This window comes from Mobula birostris, chromosome 20 (assembly GCF_030028105.1).
Source record: "Mobula birostris isolate sMobBir1 chromosome 20, sMobBir1.hap1, whole genome shotgun sequence".
Taxonomy (NCBI): domain Eukaryota; kingdom Metazoa; phylum Chordata; class Chondrichthyes; order Myliobatiformes; family Myliobatidae; genus Mobula; species Mobula birostris.
The window spans coordinates 24,943,559-24,957,874 of NC_092389.1; the positions used below are offsets into that span (position 1 = coordinate 24,943,559).

Genomic DNA, 14,316 nt, shown 5'->3' on the forward strand with positions numbered 1-14,316 from the left:
TGAATATCATCGAGCTGCAGCTCCAGTTCATTAAGATGTCCCCTGAGGATCTGCAGATGTGGTTATCTGGAGGGTGTAGGTCTCCCAGAATTCCCACATCTTACACAAAGAACATTGTCACTCCTCTAACTATGCCCTAACAGACAAGGAATTAAGAATAATAAAGAAGAAACTTCCCAGATACTTATCTCGCCCAAGCCTAATCTTGCCTAAGCTAGATGAGACAAAGCCAAAACCTCCTCAGTCTAACACTGGTCTACTCCAACAATGGCTGCTCCGCTTGCCGTTTGCTGATTGGCCACAGTTCAAACTCCAAAAACTGCTGCAGAGTGCTGCTTTTTTAATCTTCCATCACGGACCTGTGAGAAGTCACCTCTTCTTCTCACACTCCCATTCACTGATTGACCACAGTTCAAACTCCGTTATTCAAGAAGTTCAAACTTGCGTCACTCAGAAAATTTGAACAGGTGCAATTCACCCCTGTGATCCTGAGATGATCTGCTTAGATGGCATCATTTCTCAGGGAAACCTTCTCTTGGTGGGTAATTTGGACTATTTTGTCCTCAGCATGCTTGTGGCTTGACAGTCCTGAGATAACATGGTCTTAAAACTGCAGCAGCAAGCACAGAAATATATAATTATTTCAATTCACCTTTGAGTCCTTGATCATTTAAACCAAACCATCCCCCCAATACCCAACTTATCTTCCACAATTTCCCCCCCCATGACTACTCCCCAAACAATCTCATGATCTCAGATCTCTTCCACTTTCCAGCCCGATAAGTTTTCACCCTCTGCTTCCTAGGGCTTTCCTCTTTGAAATGAAGGAGGATGAGAGGTGACTTGATTAGATATGTACAAGATGACAAGAGGCATAGGTCGTGTGGGTAGCCAGCGATTTTTTCACAGAGCGCCGAAGTGGTTAATACAAGGTGGCATAATTTTACAGTGATTGGAGGAAAATACTGGGGGGATATCAGAGAAAGGTTCTTTTGCACAGAGTTGTGAGGATGCATAACACCCTGCCAAGGGTGGTGGCAGAGGCAGATATATTAGGAGCATTTAAGAAACTCTTAGATAGGAACATGGATGATAGAAAAATGGAAAGCTATGTAGGATGGAATGGTTAAAAGGTCAGCATAACATTGAGACCAAAGGGCCTGTACTGTGCTGTAATGTTCTACGTTCTGTACTTCCAATCCCAGACCCACAACAACTGGCTTGTTGTCACTCTTAATGCCGATTAACTGGGTCCTACAAATGTTCTCAACCCATCCACCCAACCATATTCCACCCTAAGGACCACATTCAACAGCAGTGAGCCTTGTTTGCAACTGGTTTCCCAAAACCAAAGCAATTAGTAGTCCAATACATCTGCACCATTCTCATTCACTTTAGTGTGCAGACTGTAATTGTAACAAATGCCCGACCATTGCTCACCAGCCCAGGGCACTGAGCCAAAAATATTGTGTTTTTAAACCACCTGCAGAGGTCATCAACTTCTGCATGTCCTTTGCTGTTATGCAAACCTCTGAATCATACACATAGTGAACCACCAGGAAAAGCTAATTCCAATACCATTCTAGCTAATGAAATATTCCATCACCCATGAGAGCATCGGCTTCTCTTTTTCAAAGATGTATATAAATCTTGCACATCCCTTCTTTACATGAACGGAATGTTTGGATGGCTCACTGCTCCACATGGCTTCCTGTCTCAGTTATGTTAAGTTTTGTTTATGGTGTCACTTCACAAAACTCATCCAAGGCAGTTCTATCCTGTGAAGTTTTGAATTTGAATTAGTTTTTTTCACAGCTGGCCTTATGACACAAATTAAAATAGGGCTCAACTAAGTTAAAAATTGGTTCTCACTTACAGCAAGCAGGTGCACGAACAGTGAAGACACATAAAGGGAAAACAGAGAAAATGTAAATTACTTAGACAACTTCCACCATTTGATTTTTAATCAATATATAAAATGGTTTATTACATATTCAGCAAGAAACAGAGAAGTAACCACAATATCAGCAAATTAATTGCAAACTAAATCAATAGAACACAACAAAAATTTATGCATAAATTATTCTTCATTTTTTGTAGACTTCTGATAACTTTAAGCCCTGGACACTCCAAACCCTAACTATTCTGGTTAATCAAATATTTACCCACCTACAAGAGCATCTGTACTGTCCAATGCCCACCTTATTTCATTAGAAGTTTGAGGAGATTTGGTATGTCACCAAAAACATTCACTAATTTCTACAGATGGAGAGCGTTCCAGCTGGCTGTGTCACTGTCTGGTATGGGGGCGGGGAAGGGGTTGTGCTTCTGCACAGGATCAAAGTAGACTGCAGAGAATTGTAAAACTAGTTAGCTCCATCATGGGCACTAGCCTCTGTAGTATCCAAGACAACTTCAAAGAGTGATGCCTCAAAAAGGCGGTGTCCATCATTAAGGACCCCCTTCAGGCAGGACATGCCTTGTTCTCATTACTGCTATCAGGAAGAAGGTACGGAAGTCTAAAGGCTAAATTCAACGATTCAGAAACAGTTTCTTTCCCTCCACCATCCAATTTCGGAATGGACAGTGAACCCATGAACACCACCTCATTACTTTTTTTTATTTCTTACTGTATAAAACAAATAAACTCATGAACCGCAGAGTCCCCAAAAGTGAGTCCACAGCCACGGAGCCAGTTCAGTACTGTAGCCAGTCCAGGAGCCTGATGGCTGCAGGCCACAGCCAGGGAACCAGTTTAGCGCTGAGGCAAATAAAGCCTCTCAGAGTAATGATCTAAACACTGATTTGTCTTTTGCCCTTAGCCTCGATGTCTAGATCTTTTTAATCTGGTTTGTCACTTAAATTGGCTAAACATAGATTTGTTTTCCACTCTCAGGCCTGGGCCCTCCCAATTCAATCTGGCCCAAAGTTTCAATCCAGCCCCAAGTCTGCTCCAGCAATGGCCATCACACCATACCTGCATTCACAACAGTCAAGTTCACTGAGTCATTCAGGATACGGCAAAAGCGCCAGGTCATACAGACGGTTCAAAGGCACAACCCCCAAAGGGAAATGTCAGATTGCCAATTGAAATGATTGCAGTCCAGAAGAAGTATAATTTTATTAGAATGGTTTGTAGTTTTGTTTGCTATCTGCAAAAGGTTTGAGAGAACAAAGCAAGGACTAACATTTCACAAGGATCATCATGATTAGCTACCTGCTTGGGGCTCTTTTCCAATCAAGTAGCCTGCAGATTTCAGCCTATTTTAGTGATACATACAAGATGTGTACATTGAAGCAATTAAAACGGTTGAATTAAAAGGAAATATCCCTAACTCTTGTTACATTGAGAAGCAGAATTAAAGCTGCCATGCAAGGATTGAGCATGTTTGGTGCAAAATGAGCTGCTGTCATCTAAATAAACATCTCACTTTGGGATTTTAACGAGTGCATGAAATCACACAGCAGGTCTGAAGATTAGACGTGTTTCCTTCTGTTTCCTATAAATTTTGCATTATCTGCACATAATTTAATATGTGCAGTTTATAATCATTTGGGATTGAACTGGCATGACTCAGTAGCACAGATAGGTGTTCACCTCTCCAGCAACCCAGGTTCAGTTCTGACCTCTGTTCCTCTGTGTGTTGTTTGCACATTCCTTCTGTGACTCCATGGGTGCTCCAGTTCCCTCTGACATCCAAAGTTGCTAACTTAATTAGCCACTGTAAATTGTCTCTAGTGCATGAGTAGTTGAACGTAGTAATAGTTGATTATTAACAATGGGAAGAAGAACGTAGGAACAACGTATAATTTGAGTAAGTGGGTGCTTGACGATCAGCCTTAGACAATCAGCCTAGACCTTGCCTCCCTGTTCCCATAATCACTAGACTAAATTTTTACCTCCGGCAAAATTGACACAAAGGCTATTCTGGTCGTGGTGGTGGAGACTGGGATTGTCCCAAATTCTTAGTATACACTCTACTTCACGCTCTCCATCCTCACAAAATATGTACAGACTCATCTCTAGTTTGTTCTGCACTGTTTATGATTCTCTACATCAAATACTTATTCTTCTTTATTTGTACCCACCTTTCACCAGTGTAGGATTACCGAATGTTTCAATCAGTGAATAGGATATTGACTGACTCTGAAATCAGAACTGTAAAGCAAATTTTGGGAACACTGTAAACTCAACAATATAACACAAGGATGTGTTACATCTTTATTATATATTGCCTGTGAATATGCAAGGTAACTGCCATCAGTCGAATAATAAATTGATGATGATTGAGTTGTTCTCGGATCTTGGCAATTTACTTGCAAACATTTTATCACCATATGAAGAGACATTATCATTGTGCTATCGATTGTGGCGTGTCTTCCGAATGCTTGGCCTTTATATACTTATCAACCAGATGATTGGTCGCCATTTCGGAAACTCAATTGTGATGTGGGGAGGAAATGTTGTCGCTGATTGGTTGTGTGGCAAACTTAGTGCATTGTGGTCTGGAATTCTGCCTGCATCAGCTCATAAATAGGATCGAGATCTACATGCTTGTTTACAGAATTGTTCGTGGAAAACCACACTTCTGGAACTCCTTTGCATGCTGTGTGTTTGTTTGCGCCATGTCTTTCACTGATGCCCAGTCAAATTTGAATCCCTCTCGATCTTCATGGGTAGAGACTAGGGAGAATTGATCATGCTGTTTTATAGCTGGTTGATGTTCATGGATTCTTGTGGATAGTTTTCTTCCAGTTTAGCTGACATAATATTTGCTGCAGTCCCTGCATTGAATTTTGTAGACCACATTGCTCTCGTCAATTAGCTTGGTCCATTCTTTTGGTCTGCAAAGTACGCTCCCCAAAATTGCCATTGGCTAGTGTGCAACTGAAATTCTACGTTCTTGGAGCAGTCGAGCCGTCATCAACCATCTGAGCTACATATCTTTCAAATTATTTCCAATAATCTTTGAGCTACACAGGCAGCCTATGCTATAACTTCACACCAACAAGTTACACAAACAGAGAAACAAGAAAGGAATAGATCAAGCCGGTTTTGAATTATAGAAGCGTTCGTGGTCATGACTCATTTTCGATTAGTACCTGCTCCAGTCCAATAAGGATCTAGTTATGTATCATAGTGGAGTATGTGCGGGAAGGCAAAAGATAGGCAGCTCAATCAACTTGTAGATTTTGGTTGGATTAGAGCTGAATCAAGAATCAGCAAGGTATAAGAGGTTGGGGGGGGATTCGGAGGAATCGGGATCTTGAGGGATGGGTAGGGAGTTGGAGGAGGTCATAATCAGTCAAAGGCAACAATTGGGCTTGTAGTAAAAAGGCTTGTGGTAATGATTAGAGAGATGAGATAGAAGTTCGTGCAAAGATTTGCAAGAGCAAGGTATTTTGTCTGCACTAGGTATAATTTGCAACTTACCACCACCATCGTTGGTTGTGGGAGAAAACCAGAACACGCCTTAGGAAGCCCAGTCCAAACAGGGAGAACATGGAACATGGAAACTCTCTGCAAGCAAATTCAAACATTGGAGGCAAACCTGGGCTCCTAGAGCAATGTAGCAGCAGCACCACCTACTGCACCATCATGCCATCTGCAGATTTTAATTGTATTTATCAACTATTTTGTGTTTTTCTTAAAGATAGCCCATATATTTCTAAGTTGTACCTGCCTTCACAAATGGATTATGGAGTTTGAATAGCTATTTTACCATGTTACTACCTCCCTCAGCACTCTGATTTTCTTCTGTGGATGGATTGTTATTAACCTTTGCATCAAGTCTCTGAAAACTATGTTCCTGATTGACACCTACCTAATTTTCCCTATCATTCAGCACTCCACTGACTTCCTGCTGATGTGGTGCTTCTTCTGTAACTTTAACAGCAGGTTCATCCTAGGGTTTAATATCAGTCTGATTGCTCTTATTATCTTCTCGGCCAGCATCCTTTCCTATTACAAAACCCAGTTCAGTGCCACAGATGTCAACATTCACAGTGCTACTAGCTGGAGCCTCAGAGAAATCTTTCTGGTCCAACTCAGTTCCACAGATATCGTATCCAGCCATCTCAGTGGCCATATCTGGCTCAGATTTATTGTCTTCTTTCATGACTGACTGCAGTTCTGCCCCACAGATGTCTGCATCAGTATTAATGTTTTCTTTCACCAATGGGGAGCCAAGCTCTGCAGCACAAATGTTAATCTCTGCAGTGCCATCCTTAGCTGTTGCGTGGAGACCATCGACTCCCATTCTGCTCTTTCTTTTCTCACCAGTCATCCCCAAAGCTTTTTCAAAATTTATATTTTCCCCTTCAGAAAATGCCAGCTCCTCTCCTGAGCTGTTTCTTATTCCACATGGACTTGGACACGCTTCTGTAAATAAGCCATCATCAGTTCTGAAAAAGAAAGAAATCTTTAAGCTCACTCTAACATCCTATTCCATCCATTTTTGTTTTAAGAGTATGGCTTTATATTCAAAATCACTCAATTTTAGTTACATCAAAAGTCACCTTTAGCTCATTTATAGAGACCCTTTTGAATTGATTTGTACGGTTTGTCTCATTCTTTATTGAAATAAATGAAAAATAGCCCCTAATCTATCTTACTCAGACAGTTTGTCTGTTTTTTTCATTGAGATGGATGATAAAATAACCCCTAATTGATCTCAGTTAGACAGACCATAATATGGCAAAAATGGAAAGTAAAAAATATAGTATTTGAGCTTGGTTCTGCAACACTGACAGAAGAGTGGAAAGAATTTAAACTAAACCAAGTCAACCTGTACATGGGTCCAAGATAGTGAAGTACCAAATGGAATGTGTTTCCTTTATGATATACTTCTTACTTTGACAAAGCTAAATTTCAAAAAACTACTGTATTAACTAAATTAAGTTTCATCATACCAAAATGTAGCATAAATCAAAGTATTGAGTACAGGAGACGGGATGTTATGTTGAAGCCTAATGTGAGTATTGTGTGCGGTTTTGGTCACTTGCCTACAGGGAAAACATAAATAAGGTTGAAAGAGTGCAGAGAAAATTTACAAGAATGTTGCTGGGACTGGAGGACCTGAGTTATAAGGAAAGATTGAATAGGTTGGGATCTTATTCCTTGCAACATAGAAGATTGAGAGAAGATTTGATGGAGGTATACAAAACTATGAGGGGTATAGATAGGGTAAATGCAAGCAGGCTTTTTGCACTGAGGTTGGGTGGGACTACAACTGGAGGTCATGGGTTAAAGATGAAATGTGAAAAGTTTAAGGAGAACATGAGGGGAAACTTCTTCACTCAGAAGGTTGTAAGAGTGTGGAATGAGCTGCCAGTGCAAGTTGTGCATGCAACCTCAATTTCAACATTTAAGAGAAGCTTAGATAGGTACATGGATGACAGGGGTATGAAGGGCGATGGTTGGGTGCAGTTTGATGGGAGTAGGCAGCTTAAATCATTTGGCACAGACTAGATGGGCTGAAGAACCTGTTTCTGTGCTGTACTTTTTATGACTCTATGACTTGATAATAATCAAAACAAGCGAACCTGCAATTCATACAAATGATCTCAAACACAATGAAGGAAAGTACAATTTAGCAAAGTGAATCAAAATTAATTTAGCTTGATGGTCTTAATGCTTAGTAACAGTGAAGGGGAGTAGTAAAGTCTAAGGCAATTGGGTAATTGAAAACATTAAAATCAATAACCTATTTTTAATATTAATATTAAGAATTGTTGAATCTGAACAATTTAGTAACTGCATTGGCAAAAGGAAAGCATAGTGATTAGAAAACCATTTACTACAGTGATTTATTGTAATCAATTTACAAAACTGATAGCATACACCTCAGTATAAACCTTGTACCTATGTAAACTCAAATCAACTTAGACACATGTTCATCTCTTTAAAAGTAATGACATGACTGCAGTTCTCGAAAATTTCTACAATATAGTAATTCCAAGAGTGAAAGAGATTTTCTTGATAGATAAAATATGAATAATCAGGTAAAGAAACAGTAACCTACTCAAAATAAAGAGACAGCTGAGCTGTACTTTGGGTGTCAAAGGCCCATGTGACTCAGAAGGAAAGCAGAGTGAAATGATTTACTCTGAAGCATTTTTCTCCATTGCTTGGGTTGCATATAAGATTGAGTCATAATGAAGAACCAATAGGAAAACTCATAATGGAATGGGCCCTTTTGCTTACCTTCATTGCTTTTATAGTTTTTCTATAGAGACAATCTTACTATTGTGCTCCAGTTGCTTAAATAAAATCAAGCTATAGAAAAATATCTTCACATCAGTTCTATGTATTGACATTAAGATGTAACTTACGTGGCTAATTTGATAAGATAGAGATAACTTAATTTGATTAAAATATTTTGTAATTTAATTTGTGAAATCTGGAATCATAATTATACAAATTGCAAATCTGCAGTTTGGCAAATATGACAAAATGGCAGAGATAACATTGGAACTTGCCAGCCATGGAATCTGCACACAATTGTTTCAGTGAACATTAACTGTCTATACAGTGACCTTCAAGTGGGAGTAATAGCCAGTATTAGACTATCAGACTACAAGATATAGGAGCAGAATGCTGCCATTTGGCCCATCGAGTCTGCTTTGTCATTTCATCATGACTGATCTATTTCCCTCTCAGCCCTCGTCTCCTGCCTTGTCCCCATAACCCTTCATGTCCTGACTAATCAAAAATCTATCATCCTCTGCCTTAAATATACCCAATGACCTGGCCCCCACAGCCTCCTGTGGCAAAGAATTCCACAGATTCACCACTCTCTGAGTAAAGAAGTTCCTTGTCTTTGTTTTAAATGGATATCCTTCTATTCTGAGGCTGTGTCCTCCGGTCTTAGACACCCCACTATTGGAAACATCCACTCTATTAAGGCCTTTCAACAATTGACAGCTTTCAGTAAGATCCCCCCCACCAGATCTTCTGAATTCCAGTGAGTACAGTCCCAGAGCCATCAAACTCTCCTCATGTGATAAACCTTTCCATCCAGTATTAATCTTTATTTCCAGTGGGAAAGTGACTCTATTAACAGGGTGACACACAGTCACTGAGCCAACCTCCTACCAACTGTCTGCTCCCCAAGAAAGTGAGTTCCTTGCTGCACCATTGGGGCTGGTGGGATCTCTGAACTATTACACTGACAGGGAGACTCCTTCCCTCCTCATCCCCGCACTCAATGATCCGTCTCTACTGAGATTTTCTGTATTACCCTGATGACTACAGGATCTGCCCAAGTCAGATCTCAGCACATCCCCAGTTCTCTGGCTAAGTCTGGGATTCCTGAAGTGGCAAAATTGATGTTATAAACATATAATTATTTGCCCATCATAATTCTGTGAAATAGAAGGTTTTAGCCAAAGAAACAACATTTATACTAGAAAATAGTTACTAAGCTAAATGCTATGAAATGTAATAGAACCTTGCCTATTTGTATTGCATGCTCAATAATAGAGGAACGAAGAAACAACTTGCTGTCTGGTTCTAGGGCTCTGCCATGAGCTGCTCTCCGCTCACTGCATTTTACAACATCCTAAACATGAATACTCATTTCTTGGTCTATGCTGTGAATAAGTCTCTGGGCTGAGCAGTGATTCCAGTGTTCATCCTTCTTCATTGCCTTCTCTTGCTGCTCTTACCAAGGGCCTAAATGACGTGTTTAATCATCATCTATGCTACAGCATGGAGTGTTAACTAAAATTCAGCACAAGTTACAATTAGCAGATTTTAGTAAAATAGAATGCACTTTTCTTGCAAATATCTTCCATGTCTTAGTCCTGACAAGGGGTCTCGACCCGAAACGTCGACTGTGCTTCTTCCTATGGATGCTGTCTGGCCTGCTGCATTCACCAGTATTTTGTGTGTGTTCCATGTTTTAACAGTTTATTTCCACATATACCAATTTTCTTTGAATTTTTGTGTTGTGTGTAAACTGAAGCTCACAGATGTAACCTGCCAGTCATAGCCCTCTAATTTGTGTTCTCGATTATGGAATTCCGTAATATGTAGAAGAAAAATATAAAAAACAGGATTTGCTTCAAAAAACAAAGAGGAATGTGACTATTTATCAAAATGTCTGGAACACTATGATGTGTAATAATCTGCTGAAACTGCCCAAAAAATAATTATTTTTTAGTATTATCAAATCTCCACAAAAATGAGGTTTTCAATAACATGGGATAGGGCAGATATGTTTTCAATTTCTAGGCTGAAAATGATTAGCAAATCCTTTTTCATTGGTTTTGTGCATCACTCATACCACCCAAAATTGCAGCATCCTTTGCAATAACGGCAAATGATGACAACAATATTGAAGTCAAAAGGGCTCATATATTCCTGAAGCATTAGCTATTGAGCCCACACATATTTACAGAATGAATGATGGTTTTGGATTAACATAAATATAAGATGTTCTGAGTCGCAAATAACAAATCAAGTATATGATATGTGCTCCTACTTCAGAGGTTTACCCTAATAGTAAACTTCTGCTAAATGTAAAATGGCCTGTGGTGCAATCAGATTATAAAACTCAGGATTAGCAATTAAAGAAAATATTTTCAATAAAGATTGACAAAGAATCTATTGGAACAATGGCATTGCCTTTCAACCAACAGTATGGGAGGTGTGGTCTAAACTTGAGTTTCTCCCTGCTGAAAAGGATTGTAGTGGCAGAACTCTCATCACATATAATGTGTGTCCAGTGTATTTATAGAGTTATGACCTTGTAGAAAAATAGTTGCTAGCCAACAAATAAATATAATCTCTTAGGAGAATCAAAAAGGAGTGAAAAATGCCAATGCAAATTTAGAAAAAAAGAAAGTCTCTTCTATTGAATAAGGTAATGGGAAATTAGTATGTTGATCATAACAAATTGCTGTTATTTTACCTGGTTATAGATGCCATGAAAGATGTGATCATCCAACACCCTTTGCAAAGTTTGCAGGGATTCACTGCACAGGCCTTCAGCTTAAAATCTGATCTAAACATCTCATTACTTACTTAGTTATCAATACTCTTTAATTAATCAAATTTAAATAATGAAATGTTTGAGTACAATTTTAATTTTTATATTTCTATCTCATCACTTCACAACTGACAGGCTTCTAAAGTGAAAGTCAGAGCTACGCTGAATAACCTATTTAAGCTATTAATCCATTGACCTTTTCCTTAGCTTTCAACTCTCCAGAGGAAGGAACCAAAAATGGATGTTCCGGAAATGTACTTTATTTGTAGCAACAAAATGGCATTTTTGTCTGTAATAAAATGGAACCCGCATTGTACCAGGGTGCTTTGCTAATAGCATTCGTGCAACATTATGCCAATGGAACCTGAGACCTTTGCAAACTGCAGACCAATAGATGTGTTCCTGGAAGAATACCAAAATGCACTAATTAAACAGACAAACAGAATGCACTGTCTTTGAATTGATGCACAGCTAACCGCACTTGTGTATAAAGCAGTAACTATGCTGTCTGTTTTTTTGAAGCTATCACCAGCTCTTGTGCGGTGATGGTCTTCCCTTGCAGCAAGTAAAATAAATGTGCTATTGATTGATCCACTCTGAGTTATTTGTTGTTTGTTATGAGATTTATTGAAATGCTGCTCAACAATGAAGCATTTTAACAGCAGTCTATAATAAAATGTTGACATAGCATTTGACAACAGATCTTCAGATGATCTCTGAAAAGACATTGCACAATCAGTTTCTTTCCTGAGATAGAATAAGCAGAGGTTGTATGGAAGGTGGCCCCAGGTGTTGGGTGTTCATCAGAGGTGTGGTAAAAGGTGAGAGGTATGTGAGTGTGAATGTGTGTGAGTGTGTGTGTATTAAGAATTGTGCTTATCAATGGGGTTCAGCTAAGAGATGTTTTTGAGGGTAAGCTGGGCAGAGGTGGGGAAGTTAGATAGGCTTGTTAGTTGAGGGTAAGCTGAGCACCCAAAGGATGGTATTAGTGGACTGAGAAGACTTATGGAGTGTTCATGATGCAGTGGTTGTGGCTGTAGAGAAGTGAGTTGGGGAGGTGTATGAGTTGCAGAGGGTTCACAAGCTTGAAGGCATTATTCTAAAAAGAAGTTAAAAAGGTGGGAATTCAGAAAGAGAGAGTTAACTGTGAAAGTGTGCTTATAAACAGCACCAGTCACACATTGGCAACTGCAAACTAAATAAATGGCATTTAGGCATGTGTTACATGTGGTGAGTGCCACTGGATATGTCCAGGGTTGTCTATGGGTTGTGCATCAATTATACTGATGACCCAAAATAAAAACTATGAACTTCGTGTAATTGAACGAATTTTCTCTAAAATTTATTCCCTGATTTTCTCTAAAATTTCATCTTTCATTAAGATTGTACTGCTTCTTTCACAAATAGTTGGCACTATGAGGTTCAAAATAACGATGTCTGGTTCTTTTTTTTTGAATAGGACTGTTAATTCAAACTAAAGTCTTAGTCTAACGACAACGTAACAATGTCTGTTTGAAAAATCCTACAAAATAAATAAACACAAATTTGTAAGAATCTATTGATCTTTGTATTTAAATATGCACATGTAAGGAATTAAACATAATAATTTCCTTTTAAATTGAAAAACTATACATTTTCTTATTTGGAATACGTACCCACAAGGTAGTAAACTTACTTTCTGGAGAGAAACAAATGCACCCCATATAAATATCAAGATAGTGACCTCCCTCACTGAATGGTTGTCCTCTTGGACATAATTCAAAAGCATGTGCATCCCTCATTATTTTGGGAGAAATTAACTACAAACCAGAATGTTTGGGAATGTGCTCATGAGCCTCAATGCAAGGAAAGAAGAAGGAACACTTTGGAAACCAATGATGGCCTTTAAGTGCAGTTCAAAGAGATTTCATTGGGACCAGTAAAAGACACAGAACATTTGGAATTTATTACGAATGCAGTTCTTTCCTCTACCCAATGGAATAAACTGACTTTTGAGAGAAATGGGTTTATGCAAAAATCTGTGGTCTAGATAAAAAAATCGTGAATTTAAAAGATTGATTTCTTTTCTACATCACTTTGGATGTATTTTTAAATCTAAGTTTTAATGCATGCTTACTTGCATAGCTTTCTATTTCAATTTCTGTTAACTAATGTGCATATTTTCATCAGCCTGCCAGAAAATAATATTGCAGCGACATACTGTTGTTAATAGTCCGTGAGCCAGTAGGGTTGATCGGTACCATCTGAGGGGAATTATGCTCATAGTGATTTTTGGCAAGGTACACATCTCTAGAGTTAGAAAATATGTGATAGCATTGCACCAATGGTAGCTTTATTCCTTCAAATAAGTAATCACTTTTTGTACCTATTCCATATTAACATCAATACAGCAGAAAATGTTACCCCACCCCCAAAAGGTAAAAAACCTCATTTGGAGAGATTACTGGAGTTTTATCAACGTCATGAAATTTTCCATACTGTTGTATCAAATCAAAACAATCTTAAGCTTTTGTCATGGCATGTAGAATTACAGTACAATAATTCAAACGTGGGGTTCCACACGGTCATAACCTAGGCCTCATTTGGTTGTAAAATGAATATATTTAATCAAAGACTGCTTTCCATACTTTGTTTTCCATATTTTCATAACTTATTAATAATCATAATAATTTTCCAAGTCTTCCACGTCTTCCACACCTTCACCTGAACTTTCCACACTCTCTGAGGTGGATGCCTGGTTTTCACAGTCTGCCAGTCTACACATGTCAGTACACCTGAGGACATTTGCAACACACATACATCTTGGGAGTGAACATTTTTTTGGACAGTTACTGGCCTTCCATCCAGTGCACCACCAACTGTTCAGCTTCCTCTTCCATCTCCGTCTTCCATCCTTTGCCAACAGGGCTTGGCACTTGTGGGTCCTTCTCCAAACATCTTCTCCATATACCAGTCTAGTAGTTGGCTTGCTGTGCATGATTTGTTAAGCAGTCCTTGCATGGTGGGAGTTGATGATTTTCGATTTCACCCTTTTTGTCACAGAAAAGGTGATGCCTGAGCCCATTGACCTTGGTGGTCGATGCTTTTGGGGCATACAGGAGACATGTAAATGCCTCCAGTTTGTCCATCAGTTCTGGGGAGAGGTCCCATTCCTGACCCAACTCTAAGAATGTGTCCTGAGTTTCCCTGTTGCTGGTCAGAAGTTTTAGGGCACTTGTCTTCCCTTTGCCTGCAAAAGCGCTTAGTGTCACATCCTGTATATGCATGAAACCCGATGAGAGCCCTACAAACCTCTATGCCAACACTGGCAGCAACCTTCCTG

The 14,316-nt window shown here is 39.1% G+C and overlaps 1 protein-coding gene across 1 annotated transcript in view; it reads right to left on the reverse strand.

Annotated features, from left to right (window-relative positions):
• Positions 1-1,991: 1,991 nt before the first annotated feature.
• The window catches only part of nrgnb (neurogranin (protein kinase C substrate, RC3) b), a 66,733-nt gene continuing 54,408 nt past the window's right edge, over positions 1,992-14,316 (reverse strand). The window contains exon 9 of the mRNA XM_072238358.1: positions 1,992-6,405. Within this exon, the coding sequence (XP_072094459.1) occupies positions 5,907-6,405 (499 nt within the window). The 3' untranslated portion in view covers positions 1,992-5,906. The remainder of the gene's footprint in view (positions 6,406-14,316) is intronic.